General features: G+C 34.9%; 1 protein-coding gene across 6 annotated transcripts in view; it reads right to left on the minus strand.

The window, feature by feature from the left end:
- Positions 1 to 17,721, minus strand: part of LNPK (lunapark, ER junction formation factor) — a 79,570-nt gene that overhangs the window by 51,958 nt on the left and 9,891 nt on the right. For all 6 annotated transcript variants that reach the window (XM_009182498.4, XM_009182499.3, XM_017946675.3 and 3 more), the window contains exons 4-5: positions 17,391 to 17,578; positions 5,652 to 5,710 (exon numbers count right to left, since the gene is read on the minus strand). In XM_009182498.4, the coding sequence (XP_009180762.1) occupies positions 5,652 to 5,710; positions 17,391 to 17,578 (247 nt within the window). The remainder of the gene's footprint in view (positions 1 to 5,651; positions 5,711 to 17,390; positions 17,579 to 17,721) is intronic.

Below are 17,721 nucleotides of genomic sequence, written 5' to 3' on the forward strand. Positions count from 1 at the left end.
CAAAATAGTCCACATTCCATTATGTACTAAAAGTGCAACATTCAAAGTCCACTTTTCTTTTCTGGTTTTTACATGATGGGTATGCATAGGTAATAAAAATAAAATAAAGTTGTCACAGTACAATACACATGACACTTAAAAACTGCCGTCAAGTTATAAATGCATCGGTTGAAAAACAATGTGAAATGATGAAATGATTAGTCCTACAACTGCCTGAAGTGATGAGAGCACCACATACAGTCAGTCACAGGTACTCAATTCTGCCATTGTAGGATGAACGCAGTTAAAGACAGCATGACTCTGTTCCAATAAAAACTGAAATTTGAATTTCATATACATTTTACATGTCAAAATATTCATTTTAATATTGTAATAATTTAAAAATATAAAAGCCAATCATGAGCTGTACAAAGCAGTGAGCAGGACTTGGCCTACAGGCTGCAGCCACCAATCCCTGCTTTAATTTATATAGGGTCCAACTTGTAAAACAAAACAACTAAAAATAATCGAGAATAAAAAACAAGGACAGGACCAATAGCTTCAGGCTTAAAAAAATACTATGTGACTGCAAGACAATCTTTTACAAAGTCGATTTTAAACATACATGTAATACCTATTCAAATGAATTAGTATACTTAAAAACAGAAAGAACCTCTGAAATATATTTTAAAGCAAAAAGAAAATCCTTTTAATAATCAAGTCCAGATCTGCCTATTTATTACATAAATTAAAAATATTCATACATTTGATTTCCTTAAAGAAGTGTTCCAAAGGACTCTTGAAAAGGGTTTCTTATATTTCTTTTGCTATCTTGCTATTCCTTGCAGTCAGAAAGCATATTTGCTTTAAACTTCTTCCTATTCTTCCACCATCTGCTATATTACTAAATATCACCAAAAACAATATCAGAAGCTTAAATTTCCTTAATCTGATAAAAAGCATCAACATTTTTAAAACTACAGCAAACATCATACTTAATGGCAAAATATTAAAAGCTTTTCTATTAAAATCAGGAACTAGACAAGGACTCCTGCTATTCCCACTTCAAATGAATACTGTACTGAGTCCTAACTCATTTAAGAAAAATAAAATAAGAATCAGAAAAGAAGAATCAGTGCCATCAGCTCATGTTTACATAACACTTTGCAATTTTTATATGCTTTCATATGTAGTAACATTTACTACTTTTAACTGTCCTATCAAAACAAATACTTCTGTTTTCATTTTATTTTTTTCTGGGTACATAGTTGCCGTATATATTTATGGGGTGCATGAGATGTTTTGATATAGGCATACAATGTGAAATAAGCACATCATGAAGAATGCGGTATCCTTCCCCTCAAGCAGTTATCCACTGAATTGTAAACAATCCAATATACTCTTTATTTTAAAATGTACAGTTATTATTGACTATAGTCACCCTATTGTGCTATTAAATACTAGGTCTTACTCATTTTTTCTGTTCTCATTTTATAAATTAAGAAACTGTAAGGTTCAGCTGGGCACAGTAGCTCATGCCTGTAATCCCAGCACTTTGGGAGGCTGAGGCAGGTGGATCACTTGAGGCCAGAAGTTCGAGACCAACTTGGCCAAAATGGTGAAACCCTGTCTCTACTAAAAATACAAAAAAATTAGCTGGGCATGGTGGCGGGTGCCTGTAATCCCAGCTAGTTGGGAGACTAAGGCAGGAGAATTGCTTTAACCCAAGAGATGGAGATTGCAGTGAGGTGAGATCATGCCACTGCACTCCAGCCTGGGAAACGGAGTGAGAAGGAAGGAAGGAAGGAAGGAAGGAAGGAAGGAAGGAAGGAAGGAAGGGAGGGAGGGAGGGAGGGAGGGAGGGAGGGAGGGAGGGAGGAAGGAAAGAAAGAAACTGTAAGGTTCAGGGAACTTGTTTGTAGTACAAAAAGACGGCCAGTGTGGCTGGAGCAAAAGTGAACAAAGGAGAGTGAAAGATGAGGTTGGAGAAATAGGAATAAGCTAGAAAGTCAGGATATGGATTCAGATTTCATTCTGGTTGCAATGGGAAGCTATTAGAGAATTTTAAGCAAAAGACACACAAGATCTGATTTATACCTTAAAAACAGACTAATGAAGAAGCAATTGTGCAAGCAAGAGATGATAATGAATTAAAACTGTAGTAGTAAAGAAGGTGAGAACTGGTCAGATTCAAGATCATTTTGGAGGTAACGATTATATGACTTGCTGGTAATGTGAATGAATATGAAAGAAGAATCAAAAATAGCTCCCAGGTTTTTGGTCTTGTGACGGTTAATTCTATCTGTTAACTTGATTAGGTCACACAAGGTATCCAGATAATTGGTCAAACATTATTCTGGGTGTCTGTGAGGTTGCTTTGGGGTAAGATTAGCATTTCTCAGTAGACTGAGTAAAGCAGATTGCTCTCCCTAATGAAGTGGCCCTCAGCCAATCAGCTGAAGGCCTGAATAAAACAAAAAGTTTACTCCTCCCTCCAGAGAGTGAGAACACCCCATGCCTGACTCCCTGGAGCTAGGACCTCTATCTTTTCCTGCCTTCAGACTCAAACTGAAACATCAGCTCCTTCTGGGTCTTGAACCTGCTAGCTTTCAAACAAGAACTTACACTTACTGGCTCTCTTGGTTCTCAGGCCTTCGGACATAGATTGGAACTAAACCATTAGCCCTCCTGGGTCTCCAGCTTGCTAACTGCAGATCTTGGGACTTCTCAGTCTCCATAATTGCTTGAGCCAATTCCTCATAATATTTCCTATTGGTTCTATTTCTCTGGAGAACCCTAACTAATACAAGTTTTAACTAGTAGTCATATAGGGTAAGCATTTCTGAGATGGAGAAGACAAAGGGAAGAGCAGATATGAACAAGTGGGAATAAAGGGGAGGAGCAATATTAATTCTCTTTTGGCCATGTTACTTATGAGATGCCTACTAAACTCCTAAGTGGAAATATTAATTACACAGTTAAATATACAAGTCTATAGCTGAAGGGAAGAGTATGGACTAAGGACTTAGATTTGGGAATTATTAACAAATAGGCAATATTTAAATCTGTGGAAGTGAATAAAATCACCTAGAGATGTACTGTCCAATGTATAAATAATAGCCAGGAGCCACATGGGGCTATTTAAATTTAAGCTATTTAAAATCCAGTACTTCATTTACACTAGCCTCATTTCAAGTGCTCAACAGTCACAAATGGCTAGCAGTTACCATATAGAACAGTAGATACAGATTATTCTCATCATCATAGAAGGTTCTATCAGACAGCGCAGACTCAAACAAGTTACCGAAAAAAAAGAAAGCCAAAGACAGAATTCTAGTAGAAGAAGTAAGGCAAATAAAACTAAAAAGAAACCACCAGTGAAGTGTTGTCAATGAAGCTTAAAGATAAAAAGTTTTCAGAAAAAGGGTGAATAACTTAATTAATTCAAATACTATTAAGAGATCAAGCTGGATAAGAAAAGGGAGCTGATTACTGGCTTTGACAAGACATAGATAATGAGTGACCTTGAAATGAGCCACTGCAGTAAAAATGGTGGAAACAAAACCTAAACAAATTATGCTGAGAAGGAGTAGGTGGGGGAAAAGAAGAGATACCAACTATAAACAATTTTTTTAAAAATTTTTGTTTTGAACAAGAAAGAGAAATGGGTGGTAGCTTAAAGGAAACGTAGGGTCAGGAGAGGTTTTCCTCCCCCCGAAATAGTCATACTGAGGCAGAATTATATGCCAATAGGAATAATAAAATAAAAAATGATGCAAAAGAGATGATAACTACAGGAGATAACTATAAGAGCAAAGCTCTAGAGATGGCCAGAGTATTTAAAATCCAGAGCTTAAATGACGGTTAGCCATAGATGAGATCAAGGCCAGTCTTACAAAATATAATGAAGGTTGAGACCCTACTGAGTATAGACAGAGCTAACTTTACATACATTCAGCCCTCCATATGGATGAGTTCAGCACTCATGGAATTAAATCAACCATGGATCAAAAATATTCAGAAAAAAATTAAAAATAACAATACAATAAAAATTACAAATTTAAAATACAATATAGCAACTATTTATACAGCATTTACATTGTATTAGAGATTACAAGTAATCTACAAATGATTTAAAGTATGCAGGAGGGTGTGTAAGTTACATCCAAATTCTACACCATTTTTATTCTTGAGGGTATTGGCACCAATCCCTCACAGATACTGAAGGACAACTTCACTTGGTGGTATAGGTAGCTCTCATCTGTTTACATCTATTTTCTGTATAAAGTAAGACTATAGGTTAAGAGTGACCAGGTAGATGTTGCAGGGTTTGTGTGTTTGTGACTTTTGGCTTTTTTATTTGGTCAGTTGGTTGGCTGGTTTCAGTTTGGTTAGATTTGATTGTTGGTTTTTGGTAGGAGGCAGGTATTAGTGATTTGAGGAGAAATACAGTAATAAACATCACGCTGACAGAGAAAAAGGTGAATTTACTGGGGAACTATAATAGGAACATAAGGCAGTTTTAAGTACATATTTGATACCTGCAATCATAGATTTAAAATAAGTTTGGTCAGGTGAGTATGTTGTATGATTTTCCTCTAATAAGTTTAGCTACTTCGATGAGATTAAACCTGTAAATGTATTTAATCAGAATACTGTTTTGCCAGTCATTGATTAGGCATATAATTGTATTTAAAGAGGGTAGGTTTTGACAGATAAGTAGGATGAGAAGGAGGAGCAAAAGGGTCAAGAGCGTCAGCAAGGAAATAGTCATTGGGGTAGATTATAGGACCTAATGTGAGCAGAAGAGAAGAGAGGTTGTGAGTGAGGAGGGCAATTTGAAAATCATACATTAATATTTGTACAAACTTTATTTGGATCCTTAGTCAAACAAATAAAAATTTGTTAAAAGCAAATGATACTTATGAGATAACTGAAAAGTTAATATTTTTATATTTAATATTTTATGATATTAAGAATTCTTTTCTAGGTATGAAAATGGAGAGATACATTTGGGATATACTTCAAAATAATATATGGGGTGAAAAAATGGGTTGAGGTAAAAATGAAACAAGACTCTGTAACAAACTAAGTTTTCCATAAACATTAATTTAACAAATATAAATTCTCTTTATTTAAAAATGTTTGTTTTGGTTGGGCACCGTTGCTCCAGCCTGTAATCCTAGCACTTTGGGAGGCCGAGGCAGGTGGATTGCCTGAGCTCAGGAGTTCGAGACCAGCCTGGGCAACATGGCAAAACCCTGTCTCTATAAAAATACAAAACACTAGCTGGAAGTGGTGGCATGCACCTACTCTGGAGGCTGAGGCATGAGAATCGCTTGACCCGGGAGGTGGAGATTGCAATGAGCCGAGATCATGCCATTGCACTCCAGCTTGGGCGACAGGCTCTTCCTATCCCCTTGACTCTGTCTCAAAAAAAAAAAAAAAAGTTTGTTTTGTGTAAAAAAAATCTAAATGAACAAGACAGAAATAACACGAATTAAAAACAGAACCATCTTGATCATTTATAACCTTCGTCATGCTTTATAATAAACAACTCTTCAATACTTACCACATTATCATTCCAAGATCATATTTTACAACCTGTCTTACCAGCACACTCTAAGATAGGTATTTTTAAAACATTTATTAAAAATTGGAATTAAACTTACTATTTCTTTCTGTTCTCTTGGAAAAGAAGAAAATAAGTACTGTTCTTATGCTCCAGATGCTAAAGGGGAAGCAAAATTCCAAAACAAAAAACATCATTAGAAAAAGCAAATTAGAAGCCATGTAAAATGAAAACATATATTTCCAATTAGAGTTAGGTACATTGTTTCCCTTTATATATAGAAAACTAAAAAGCATTTAATTTCTGCCAGAGAACATCAGAACCTGTGCTTTCAAAGGAGGAGTTCTCAACCTAAAGTCCACAGACCTTCTGATGATCCCCTCAAATTGCAAAATTACCTCTGTGTGCATAAGTGCATTTCTCTGGAAAGATCATTGCTTTCATCAGTCTGAAAGGAATCTACGCACCCCTCAAAAGATTGAGAATATTAGAATCCCTTACTAAATAAGCATCAATTCCAAAAACTTAATTTGTCTATTCCCACACATTAAGGAAAAATGCTTTTACAAATGTAAGAGCATTACACACATATAAGTTGCTACTCCTTCCCTATTATTTAACAATAGAGGGACAGTCTCTACTCTAAGAGATTAAGCTAGCTGGGGGAAAAATAAACAAAAACCTTACCTTCAGATAAATACTTCATAAGTAAAATTAGCTAAATATCTCCTTCCAAAGATTTTATAAGGATAATTCTTTAGGCCTTGCATTAGTAAGACATCAAATGAATTGAAAGAATTAAAAGAAACTAAATGAATAACCCTCATCACAAACTTGTCAGGGTCATCTCCTAAATTCAATGTAAACGTAGCAAATACCTCTTCTCCATAGAACCTGGCAGAAATAAGTACATAAGGCTGGGCACAGTGGCTCATGCCTATAATCCCAGCACTTTGGGAGGCTGAGGCAGGTGGATCTCCTGAGGTCAGGAGTTTGAGACCAGCCTGGCCAAATGGTGAAAACCCATCTCTACTGAACATACAAAAACTAGCCAGGCGTGATGGCACATGCCTGTAGTTTCAGTTACTTGGGAGGCCACTGCACTCCAGCCTGGGCGGCAGAGCAAGACTGCCTCAAAAAAAAAAAGGAAAAAAAAGAAAGAAGTATATAAACATTATTCATCATCTTAAAACATACATTGTATCTCTTGTAAAAAAAAAAAAAAAATCGATTGTTTTTAAAAAAAAAATTGTTTTTTAAAAAAAATCGATTTACTGGAAATACCTTCAGAATATAAGTACGAAAATTAGTTCTTCACTCTGAAATACAGATTGCTATTTTGGGGAGTCAACCTGCAAGTAGTCACCAGTGATCCCTGTCCTTTGGTATTCACACCATTGTGTAGTCCTCTCTCACCAATGTTGGTCTGTGCGACCAACAGCATGGCAGAAGTGATAGTGTATCACTTCAAGATTAAGTTATAAAGGACTGCAGCTTCCATTTTGGGCCTACTCTTTCACTTGTCTTTCTCTCTCCTGGATTACTTGCTCTGTGAGAAGACAGCTGTCATGATATGAGAACAGTCAAAGAAGTCAAGGAAAAGGTCCATGCAGTGAGGAAGAAAGAGCTGTGGTAAACACTCAGCAAAGAACTGATACCTGCTAATAGCTGCCTGTGTGAATTCAGAAGTAGATTAGAGAAAAATCAGCCAACGTGAGTAAGACCACACCAGATATCTTGGGATTTGAATTCAGAACCCATTTTGGTGATGGCAAGACAATTAGCTTTGGCATGATTTATAAATTCCTGGATTATACAAAGAAAAAGGAAACTAAACATAAGCTTGCCAAAAAATAGCCTATATGGAAAGAAAAAGACCTCAAGGGAAAAGCAAAAGGAACACAAGAACAGAATGAAGAAAGTCAGGGGGATTGAAAATGCCATTGCTGATGATAGCAAAAAGAAATAGCAGTCTATTTCTATGTCTAGCAGTGAGCTGGAGATCTGATAACAGCAGAGGGAGTAAAGATCTGCAATGACTTTATCTATAGTGATTGGGTGGATTTAGTTAAGCCTTGAGATGACTGTGGCCCCTACCAACAGCTTAACTGCAATTTACCTAAGAACAAAAAATCCTGAGACAGAACTACCCAGCTAAACTGCTTTTAACATTCCTGATCCTCAAGAGCTGAGACATAATAAACATTTGTTGTTTTAAGCTACTAAGTTTTCGGGCAATTTGTTACACAGGAATAGATAATACACTTTTTAAAATATTGTGATGACTTATTTTTGTGACATGAAGACACCAAATAACTAGCACCAGATTAATTACCTAAAAGTACAAAAAACACCAGGCTTTGTCCTTACCAAGAGAAGAGAGATAAGAGAATATAGGTTAAGCATAATGCCCACAACCCTCAAGGATCCCACAATAATAGAAAAGTCTCATATCACTTCTCCAGTGCAAACCCACTGAAATAGTAGCAGGCTGGAAGAGAAGACTTTTAAAAAGCATTCAGAGAAAGAAAACAAGTGGAAAAAAGGATGGAATTGCAGAGATAGTGGCTAGAATTCTGTAGGAAATTTTCTTAAATGAGTAGATACTTTTCAAAAAGCATATATAATTGTCAGTGTGAATACTACAAAAATTGAAATATACTGTCTTCAAAATAAAACTCACTAAATCCTCTCTGTGGACAATAAACTCTTCCTCTAGTTTTTATCAGAATTCTTCCTGGATAACATGAGCTATCAAACAACAGACATTTCCATATGTCAAGTCTTCAAGACTTGAAAAGGTAAAACACATAGAATTTATTATTCTTTAGGGCTAAATTAAATGAAGTTCTTCGGTATTTTTTGTTATTTTTGTAGAGACAGGATCTCACCATGTTGCCCAGACTGGTCTTGAACTCCTGGCCTCAAGTGATCCTCCTGCCTCAGCCTCCCAAAGTGCTGGGATTATAGGCATAAAACATCATGCCTAGCCCTTTTCTATTTTTAAATAAAATTTAGAAAAAGAACTAAAGTACTTCAGGACTCTGTTTTAGTTATCCCAACAAAGGTTTTGCTCTCCCAATAATTAAAAATAACTTACTAAAATATAGCAACATACTTTGTGAAGATATTGAAGATATTAAGGATACTATTACTAACCTCTAGTTAGAGAATAGTGGCATAAGCTCCACTTCCCCCTTTTCTTCTTAAAAATAATCCAAACAAGGAGAACAAAAATAAAAATGCAAACTCCTTCTCTGGTAAAACAGAGATATAACTAAAGCTCAACCATCAGATTATGTGGAGGCACTCTCAAAAGCAATGGAGATTATTACACAGGGGCTCCAAAAAGTGGAAGCAAAACAAGAAAACTGCCTATTTCACAAAGAGGTAACAAGGTAAACTTTTCCAAGTGTAAAACTTAAAACCCACGTTTGTAACAATGAGAACAAGATGCACAGCTACAGGCAGAAGCTCCTCAGTTTGGTTCCAATAAAAAAAGAGAGAAGGCAGAAATTAAAAAGAAATTATTCAGAAGTGCACTATTTACAAAGAACGTTCTGTTCCTATGGCAAGGGGGTTAGGGGGAAGTTTTGTATTGTGAAAGAAATACAATTGCCTAGCCCCACTGGCTGGGAAAAGATAACAGCTAAACAAATTCACACACAAAATCCTGAATCATAAGGAAAATTCTAGTTAGCCTGGAACACAGGAAGATATGCCTTCATACCAACACAACCTATAAATAACTGACCCAAAGTAAATGTATCACATAGTGAAAGGTTTTAATTAATTATAAAAACCAAAAGCCAAAAAAAAAAAGTTTCAAAACAGACCAACTTCTTTCATATCAACAAATATTAAGTGGGCTAAACTCACTAAGGTAAAAGAAAAACACCTCCACACTGTATCACCAGACAAAACCCAACTCTATAATGTAAATGGATGCATCTAAAACTAAGAGTCTTTTAAGGTTGAAAATAAAACCATAGACAAAGGTATAGCAGGCAAATGCAAACAAAACAAGGGTTGTGATCTTAAAACCCCAATGGTCAAATTTTTTTTAAAAACCTTTAAACTAAAAAAAGGTCACATTATAAAGTTTAAAAAAAAAAACATCATTCCTTTCCAAAAAACGTTGCTAGAGCAACTGAGCATATCCACAGGCAAAAACAAAAAACAAAAATTAAACCACCTCGACCTGAACCTTGATTAACTCAAAATGGATTATGAACTTAAATGTAAAAAAAAAAAACAAAAAAAAAAACTAAGGCATAGAAAAAAACGTAAGAGAAAACCTTCACAACCTGTAGCAAGGTAAAGTGGTCTCAGAATTGACAAGAAAAACACAATTAACAAAGGGAAAAACTGATAACTTGAACCTCATCAAAATTAAAAACTTTTGCTCTGCAGAAGACCCTGTTGGGAGAATGAGAAGACAATCTAAAGACTAGGGGAAAAAAAGCTGTAAACCATATATATCCAACAAAGAACTCTTTTTTGTTTTTTTGTTTTGTTTTTTTTGTTTTGTTTGAGACGGAGTGTAGCTCTGTTGCCCAGACTGGAGTGCAGTGGGGTGCGATCTCGATTCACTGAAACCTCCGCCTCCTGGGTTCAAGTGATTCTCCTGCCTCAGCCTCCTGAGTGGCTGGGATTACAGGCACGCGCCACTATGCCTGGCTAATTTTTGTATTTTTTGTAGAGATGAGGTTTCATATGTTGGTCAGGCTGGTCTTGAACTCCTGACTTCGTGATCCACCGGCCTCAGCCTCCCAAAGTGCTGGGATGACAGGCGTGAGCCACTGCGCCCAGACAGAACTTTTATCTATAATATATAAAGAATTCTCAAAATTCAAGAGTAACAAAAACGAATAATCCAATTAGAAAATTGGACAAGTCATGAATAAACATTTTGCTGAAAAAGATACATATTAATGGCAAATAAGCACATGAAACATCCTCAGCCACTAGGAAAATAAAAATTAAAACCACAATGAGATATTGCTACATACCTATCAAAACAGTCAAAACAGAAAATAGTGATTAACACCAAATGCTGGCAAGGATGTAGAGAAACTAGATCACTCATACCCACCTAGTGGCAATGTAAAATGGTATATTTACTCTGAAAAAAAGTTTAGCAATTTCTTATAGAACTAACATGTACTCACTATATACTCCAGCATTTGCACCCTTGGACATACACCCCAGAGAAATGACTTATGTTCACATAAAAACCTGTACAAAATATTCATTGCAGGCTTATTTGTAATAGCAAGAACTGGAAACAATGCAAATGGTCTTCAGCAGGTGAATGGTTAAACCATGGTCCATTAACACCACGGAATACTACTCAGAGAAAGAAAGGAACTATTGATACATTGAACAACTTGGATAAATCTCAATAATATACTGAGCAAAAAAACGCCAATTTCAAAAGGTTACATACTATGTGGTTCCATTTTGTAACATTCTTGAAATAACAAATTTGTGGAGATAGAAAACAGATTAATGGATGGCAGGGGCTAGGAATGGGGAAAGTGGAGGAAGACATGTATGGCTATAAAGGAGTAGCAAAAAGGAGCCTTGTGGTGATGGAACAGTTCTGGATCTGAATTGTGGGGTGGTTACACAAAGCTACAGGCGATAAAATTGCATAGAAATATAAAACCCACTCAAAGGAATTCATATAAAACTGGTGAAATCTGAATAGGCTCCGTGGATTGAAGCAATGTCAATTTCCTGGGTGTGAAAGTTTACTACAGTAGTTCTCCCTTAATCTCAGTGATATGTTCCAAGATCCCCAGTGGATGCCTGAAACCATGAACAGTACCAAACCCAACATATACGAAGTTTTTTTCTATACACACATATCATGTAGGTATAGGGATTTAATTTATAAATTAGGCAAAGTAAGAGATTAACAAAAATAACCAATAATAAAATAGAACAAGTATAACTATACTGCAATAAAAGTTATATGAATGTAGTCTCTCTTGAAAAACTAATATTTTCAGACTGCAACTGACCACAGTTAACTGAAACTGCAAAGGGCAAAACTGTGGATGAAGGAACAACTACTGTATAGATGTTACCACTGGGGTAAGCTAGGTGAGGTACCTGCAACCTGCCTGTACATTTTTTTCTGCAACTTCCTGTAAACCTATAATTTTTTCAAAATTAAAAATTATTTTTAAAGGATGTGTTTACAATGAAGATATAACAGAAATACTCATGCAAAAAGCAAAGCATCAACATTCATAAAACAAAACTAAAAGAAATACAGGGAAAAGTAGAAATACATTTTTATTAGGATATAGAAGATCTATACAGCATAAGGTAGTTCTCATTGCTAATATTAAACTCTGTGTAACTGAAAAAAGAGAATATATCTTCAAATGTTCATGAAACACTTAAAAAATTGACCAAATAACATTCCACCAAAAAACTCAATAAATTTAAATCAGAAATATTTAAAATTCTCTGAAAGCAATACAATAAAACTAGAAATTGTAACTAAGACAATAAATAAAAATATAAATATATATTTGCCATCCATCACAGATTATAACTCCCTCTTAAAAAATCCCATCTTGTAAATAACCAAAATAAATCACTATATATCAAGACCCATGGCATAAAACTAAAGCAGTGGTCAGAAAGTATCATAGTTTCAAACACATGTACAGTGCTATTATTTCAACAAATAAAGAATGAAAATAAAGAAAAGTTTTTGGATGCTTTTATAAAATGATCACAATACTGAAAGCAGAAATTTTTCCAGAATTCAAGAATGATTCAATGTTTAATATAATCCCTTCGTATCAAGAGAAGATGAAAAGTCATATGGAATCTCCATAGATAATGAATTGTATTTAACAACATTCAACAAACTTTCTTTATTTAAAAAAAAAAAAAAAAAATTTATACGGTAAGAATAGGTAGAAAATTCCTTAACATGATCAAATGTATCTGTCTCAATCCAAAAGTCAGAATAATGCCCAATGGTGAAACATCAGAAGAATTCCCAAAAAAACACATCAAGTATGTCCACTATTTTCTCTACAACACTGTCCTGTTAAGCTAACATAATTAGCCAGGAGAAAAAAAAAATCAAAAATATCTAACAAGAAAAAATATCAAATGAAAGAAACAAAAGGAGGTGGTAAAATTATTGCTATTTACAGTTTATATGACTACATACTTGGAAACTCTCAAAGAATCAACCAAAAAAATTATTAGAAACAATAAGACTATTATTGCAGTTGAATATAAAATTGGTATAGAAAATCACTACATTTATATATACAATCAGTTGAGAAATAAAAATTCTTTGACTCACATTCATCGAAGCATTTGTTCTTTTCTGAATGAAATTAATGCTACTTGGAACATTACTACAGCATGTATTTTTGTTCAATAATATCTAATGACTTGAACTAAAAAAATATGTGTCCTAGCAGCAAATACTTGGAACTTCAATATAATAGAATCACACAGAGGACAGCTTCAACATTTTAAAACCTCAATATTCAGTGTTTCACTGTACTCAAACTAAAAATGCTAAAAGTTGAAATATAGCAGAATATCTCAATTCAATCAATATAACTAAACCTTCCTTACTTTGGGTAACGAATTAACATTCTATAAACCTGGTGGTTTTTCACCAACCTTCATATTATACAACATTATTTTGTTACCTCTTTCGCCCTTTCTGCCAAACTTGTGTTCTTTTTCAAACAACCGTATCATAAGCCCTATCCAATTTATAAAAATGTTTTTAGATGAGATTTAGCAATATATAAATCTAACAATGAGCCGGGCATGGTGGCTCATGCCTGTAATACCAACACTTTGTGAGGCCGAGATGGGCAGATCACTTGAGGCTAAGAGTTGAAGACCAACCTGGTCAACATGCTGACACCCCATCTCTACTAAAACAAACAAACAAAAAAACACACAAAAATTAGACAGGAATGTAGTGAATGCCTATAATTCCCACTACTTAGGAGGCTGAGGCACGAGAGCTTGAGCCTGGGAGGCAGAGGATGTAGTGAGTCAAGATTTCGCCATTTCACTCCAGCCTGGGCAACAGAGTAAAAACTCTGTCTCAAAACAAAACAAAACAAAAAAAAACAAAAGCTAAAGTTGAATTGATATACAGGTCTTAATATTTATAACTATGTCGACTTCTTTGTCAGCTTATTTAACCATCAAAGACTTCAGCAAAAATTACCTTCATGTTTAGGCAAAATAGTAACAATGATTTATTTTGATGTAAAAAATAAGAATTGAGTACTTCTTGCTTTTTTTTTTTTTTTTTTTTGGGGCATATAACTCAACACCATTTTTCCTTACAAATGTCTTCTTTATTATATATAAAAAGCCTTATCTAAAAATTCCTTTTGAGGTTATTTCTGGGCCTGTCGCCCAGGTTGGAGTGCAGTGGCTTGACCTCGGCTCACTGTAAGCTCTCCCTCCCGAGGTTCATGCCATTCTCCTGCCTCAGCCTCCTGAGTAGCTGGGACTAAGGAGCCCACCACCATGCTGGGCTAATTTTTTGTATTTTTAGTAGAGACAGAGTTTTACCGTGTTAGCCAGGATGGTCCCGATCTCCTAACCTCGTGATCCACCCACCCTGGCCTCCCAAAGTGCTGAGATTATAGGCGTGAGCCACCCCGCCTGGCTAAAATACACTTGTATTCTTATTAGTGTATCATGAAGCAAACATTTAACTTTCTTCAAAAGGTTACAAATTATGTTTGTCAACCTAGCTGGATTGAGGAAATACCTAACATGTGCTACTTGTGGGGAGAGACAGGAGGCATGAAAATTATATAAGAACAAATCCCTATCCTTAAATGGCTTTCAATTTAAGTGTAGATACAAGAAGAGAAATAGGAATATGATCACCTTCCTCAATTCCCTTGCTTAAATTTCTTCCCCAACAACCCCATTTTGAGAGGCAAAAACAAACCAAATAAGAAAATTATGGCTAACTCCTTTGGGAAGGTCAATACCTCAGGATGATGATCAGTCTCTAAAATTACAGAGAATGACATGTCTAGAAAGTTAAAATTTATAAAAGTAAGGTATCCAGAAGTAAAAGTCTACAAGATTGCTTGTAGCATTAGTTAACACAGAAACAAAACTTAATGGTTGCTGACATAGAAAATGAACCAACTCCCAAGGTAATGCATATTTGCCAGAATAATGCAGAAATACAAAATTGTAACTTTACGTAACTCAAACCTTCCCTCAATATGGTGTGTAGTCTTAATGACTCCTACAAAATAAATTCAGCACTTATATTATGATTTAAGTTTCAGTAATACTTGAAAAGATCAGAGGGAGATAAATATACTGTTGAATCTGAAAGGCAGAAAAACAACAAGTGGAATTATACTAAACTCCTCCATATTACATTCTGAAGTAAAAATATAATAAATTTCAAAGGATGTTATATAGAGTATTGATATTCTACCATAAAGAATAATTTTGGAATAGTTATACAATATATGTTCAGTCCTGATCCATGACCTTTCCAGTAAAAGCATTTGGGAAACTGGGAATGTGTAGACAGCAGTCACTTTTTACAGATATCAGGTAGATTTCTAAACTATATAATCAATGTAGACAGTGTTGAGCAAAACAACATACCTTATTGTCCCTTTTGCCTCTAAGTCTTTAAGTAAATCTGAGTCCAGACCTCAAAACTGTTTGCTATAATTTAGATATTTGATCCTCCAAACCTCATATTGAAATTTGTCCCCCAGTGGAGGTGGGGCCTAATGGGAGGTGTTTGGGTCACGGGGGCGGATCTCATGAACAGATGAATGTCCTCCCTAGGGCATTGTGAGAGTTTGCCCTCTATTAGTTCCTGAGAGAGCTGGTTGTTAAAAAGAAACTGGCACCTCCCCTATCTCTTGCTTTCTCTCTCACCAAGTGATCTCTGCATATGCTGTTCCCCCGTCACCTTCCGCCAGGAGTGAAGCAGCCTGAGGCCCTCACCAGATGCAGATGCTGGTGCCATACTTCTTGCACAGTCTACAGAACCATGAGCCAAATAAACCTCATTTCTTCATAAACTACCCAGCCTCAGGTATTCCTTTATAGCAACACTAACAAACTAAGACACTGTTTCCCAAAGAAAAAAGTCCAGGGATAAGCTCACATTGCACACAAAAGGCAACAATTCATGTTACACACATAAGAAAATGTCCTGTATTAAGTCTTCTTTCTTTTTACCACATCCACTTTCAAATTGTGCTTTATTTCATGCTTTTTTGATTGTCATCGATCAGAAGGACAATGTTATTCTTTGTTGGATAACCAGTCTTTGCTTCAAAAAGTGAAAAGCTCACTAAAATAGAAGCTACTACAGTTGAGAACAAGGTCACAAATATCAATGAGACAAAGTGAAAAATGGCTATGAAGCTAAACAAGCCAAGATATACTAGATGCAGGTGATGCAGAAAAATCACAGCGACACAGTAAGGATTAGAAAGCTTCATACCCAAAATATCAGAAAGATTGAATTGAAGAAATTACATTTTTTAAAGAAATAAAGTTTTCCTGCTTCTAAAGAACAATTAGTATATAATTTATTTGCCCCCCCCAAAAAACTTTTATGAATCATAATAGCAAATCTAAATCATAGTTTTTGGATAGCCATTATAATTAACACAGTAGAGTTCCCTATCAGACATTCCGTTACAACTAGATACAAGTCTTTTATGATCAAAAAAATTAATCTTTATATGGAAATAGATGTAAAGTGCATTTCTGAGTGTTTAAAAGTACTTAAATCAACTAAACATCTCATTCTACTTTGTAAATTGCTTTTCTCTCCTCTTATGAAAAAAGTATAAGGGAAACAAGGAAAAGGGGCTCACAATTATAAAATCCACTACTACTGGGATAAAAGCATTCCAAAAGATTTCAAAACGTGAAAACAAAGAAATTAGCAGAGACAATTATTTTGCAATATTATGAAAGCACTCAATTTCAGCTCTTGTAGCTACATACAAACTTATAATTTTACAAGCTTCAGGAGTTCCAATTTGAAAATATGCCCTGCACTAAAGACTAAACAAACACATTTTTTATAGTAGTACCCAGACTGAGGCAATGCCCCTATTAAATGCTCCCATAGCATTTTACACTTCTCTTTTATAACATTCATCATACTCATTACTTAATGTTTGCAGTCTAAGATATACAGTCAGAGAGTTTTGTATTTTTATGTACCATACACCATTATAATCCAATGTCTAAACAATTGGTACCCATAAATACTTGACTGAATAAACAAACTTTTTATCAAATTGTCTCCCAAAATTCTCAGTCATGATATACCTCCTATACAGGGCTATATTATAAAATATTTCTAAAATAAGGGTCAATTGCTTTATAGCAGTGACTATACAGCAGTAAAAAGAAGGAAAGAGAGTTGGGGTGAATGGAATACATTCAGAATAATTTGAGCAGTTATTCTTTTGGTTTTACAAACCCTGCCCCACTTGCCATTACCCCCTACTCCACGCCCAATGCCCCTAGGGGAGCATGGTCATCTACTAGAAAATCATAAAACATTGCTATATAGAGCAATTATTACTCATATTACTAGGTAATACTCCTCAGGTATATTGGATTACAAATGAAGGTTTAAAACAACTGTTCTACTATTTTTAAAAAATCTTTTCAAATTGTGAAAGAAATTCAAACTCAATCAGATATTACCATTTAATAATAAAGAGACTGAATATATATACTAGATATACATTAAGACTCTCTAGTCAGAAAAGGAAAAGATCAACAAAAAGAATAATTTACTTACATCAATGGAAAAGCAAAAAATGGGAGTGTCATGGCAAGTCTTGCTGTAAATTCATCAGGAAGATACCACAAATATACAATTAAGCATGTAAACAGATAGAGAACTGAGGAATACAGAATTAATCTTCCAACCCATAATTTTTGTAATCTCTGATTTTTTTCCCTAAATTCTTCCAATGCTTGAATTTCCTGTTAAGAGAAAATTATTCCCTGTTAGTAAATTTCAAACTTCATAAAGAAATTAAAATGTTAAAAAATGTTAACAGGAAAGATATTTAAGAAAAAACTCTTATTTAAAGTTCAATAAAGCATAATACCCTAACTGTTTAAAA

The sequence above is a fragment of the Papio anubis genome, chromosome 10 (genome assembly GCF_008728515.1).
Source record: "Papio anubis isolate 15944 chromosome 10, Panubis1.0, whole genome shotgun sequence".
NCBI lineage: Eukaryota > Metazoa > Chordata > Mammalia > Primates > Cercopithecidae > Papio > Papio anubis.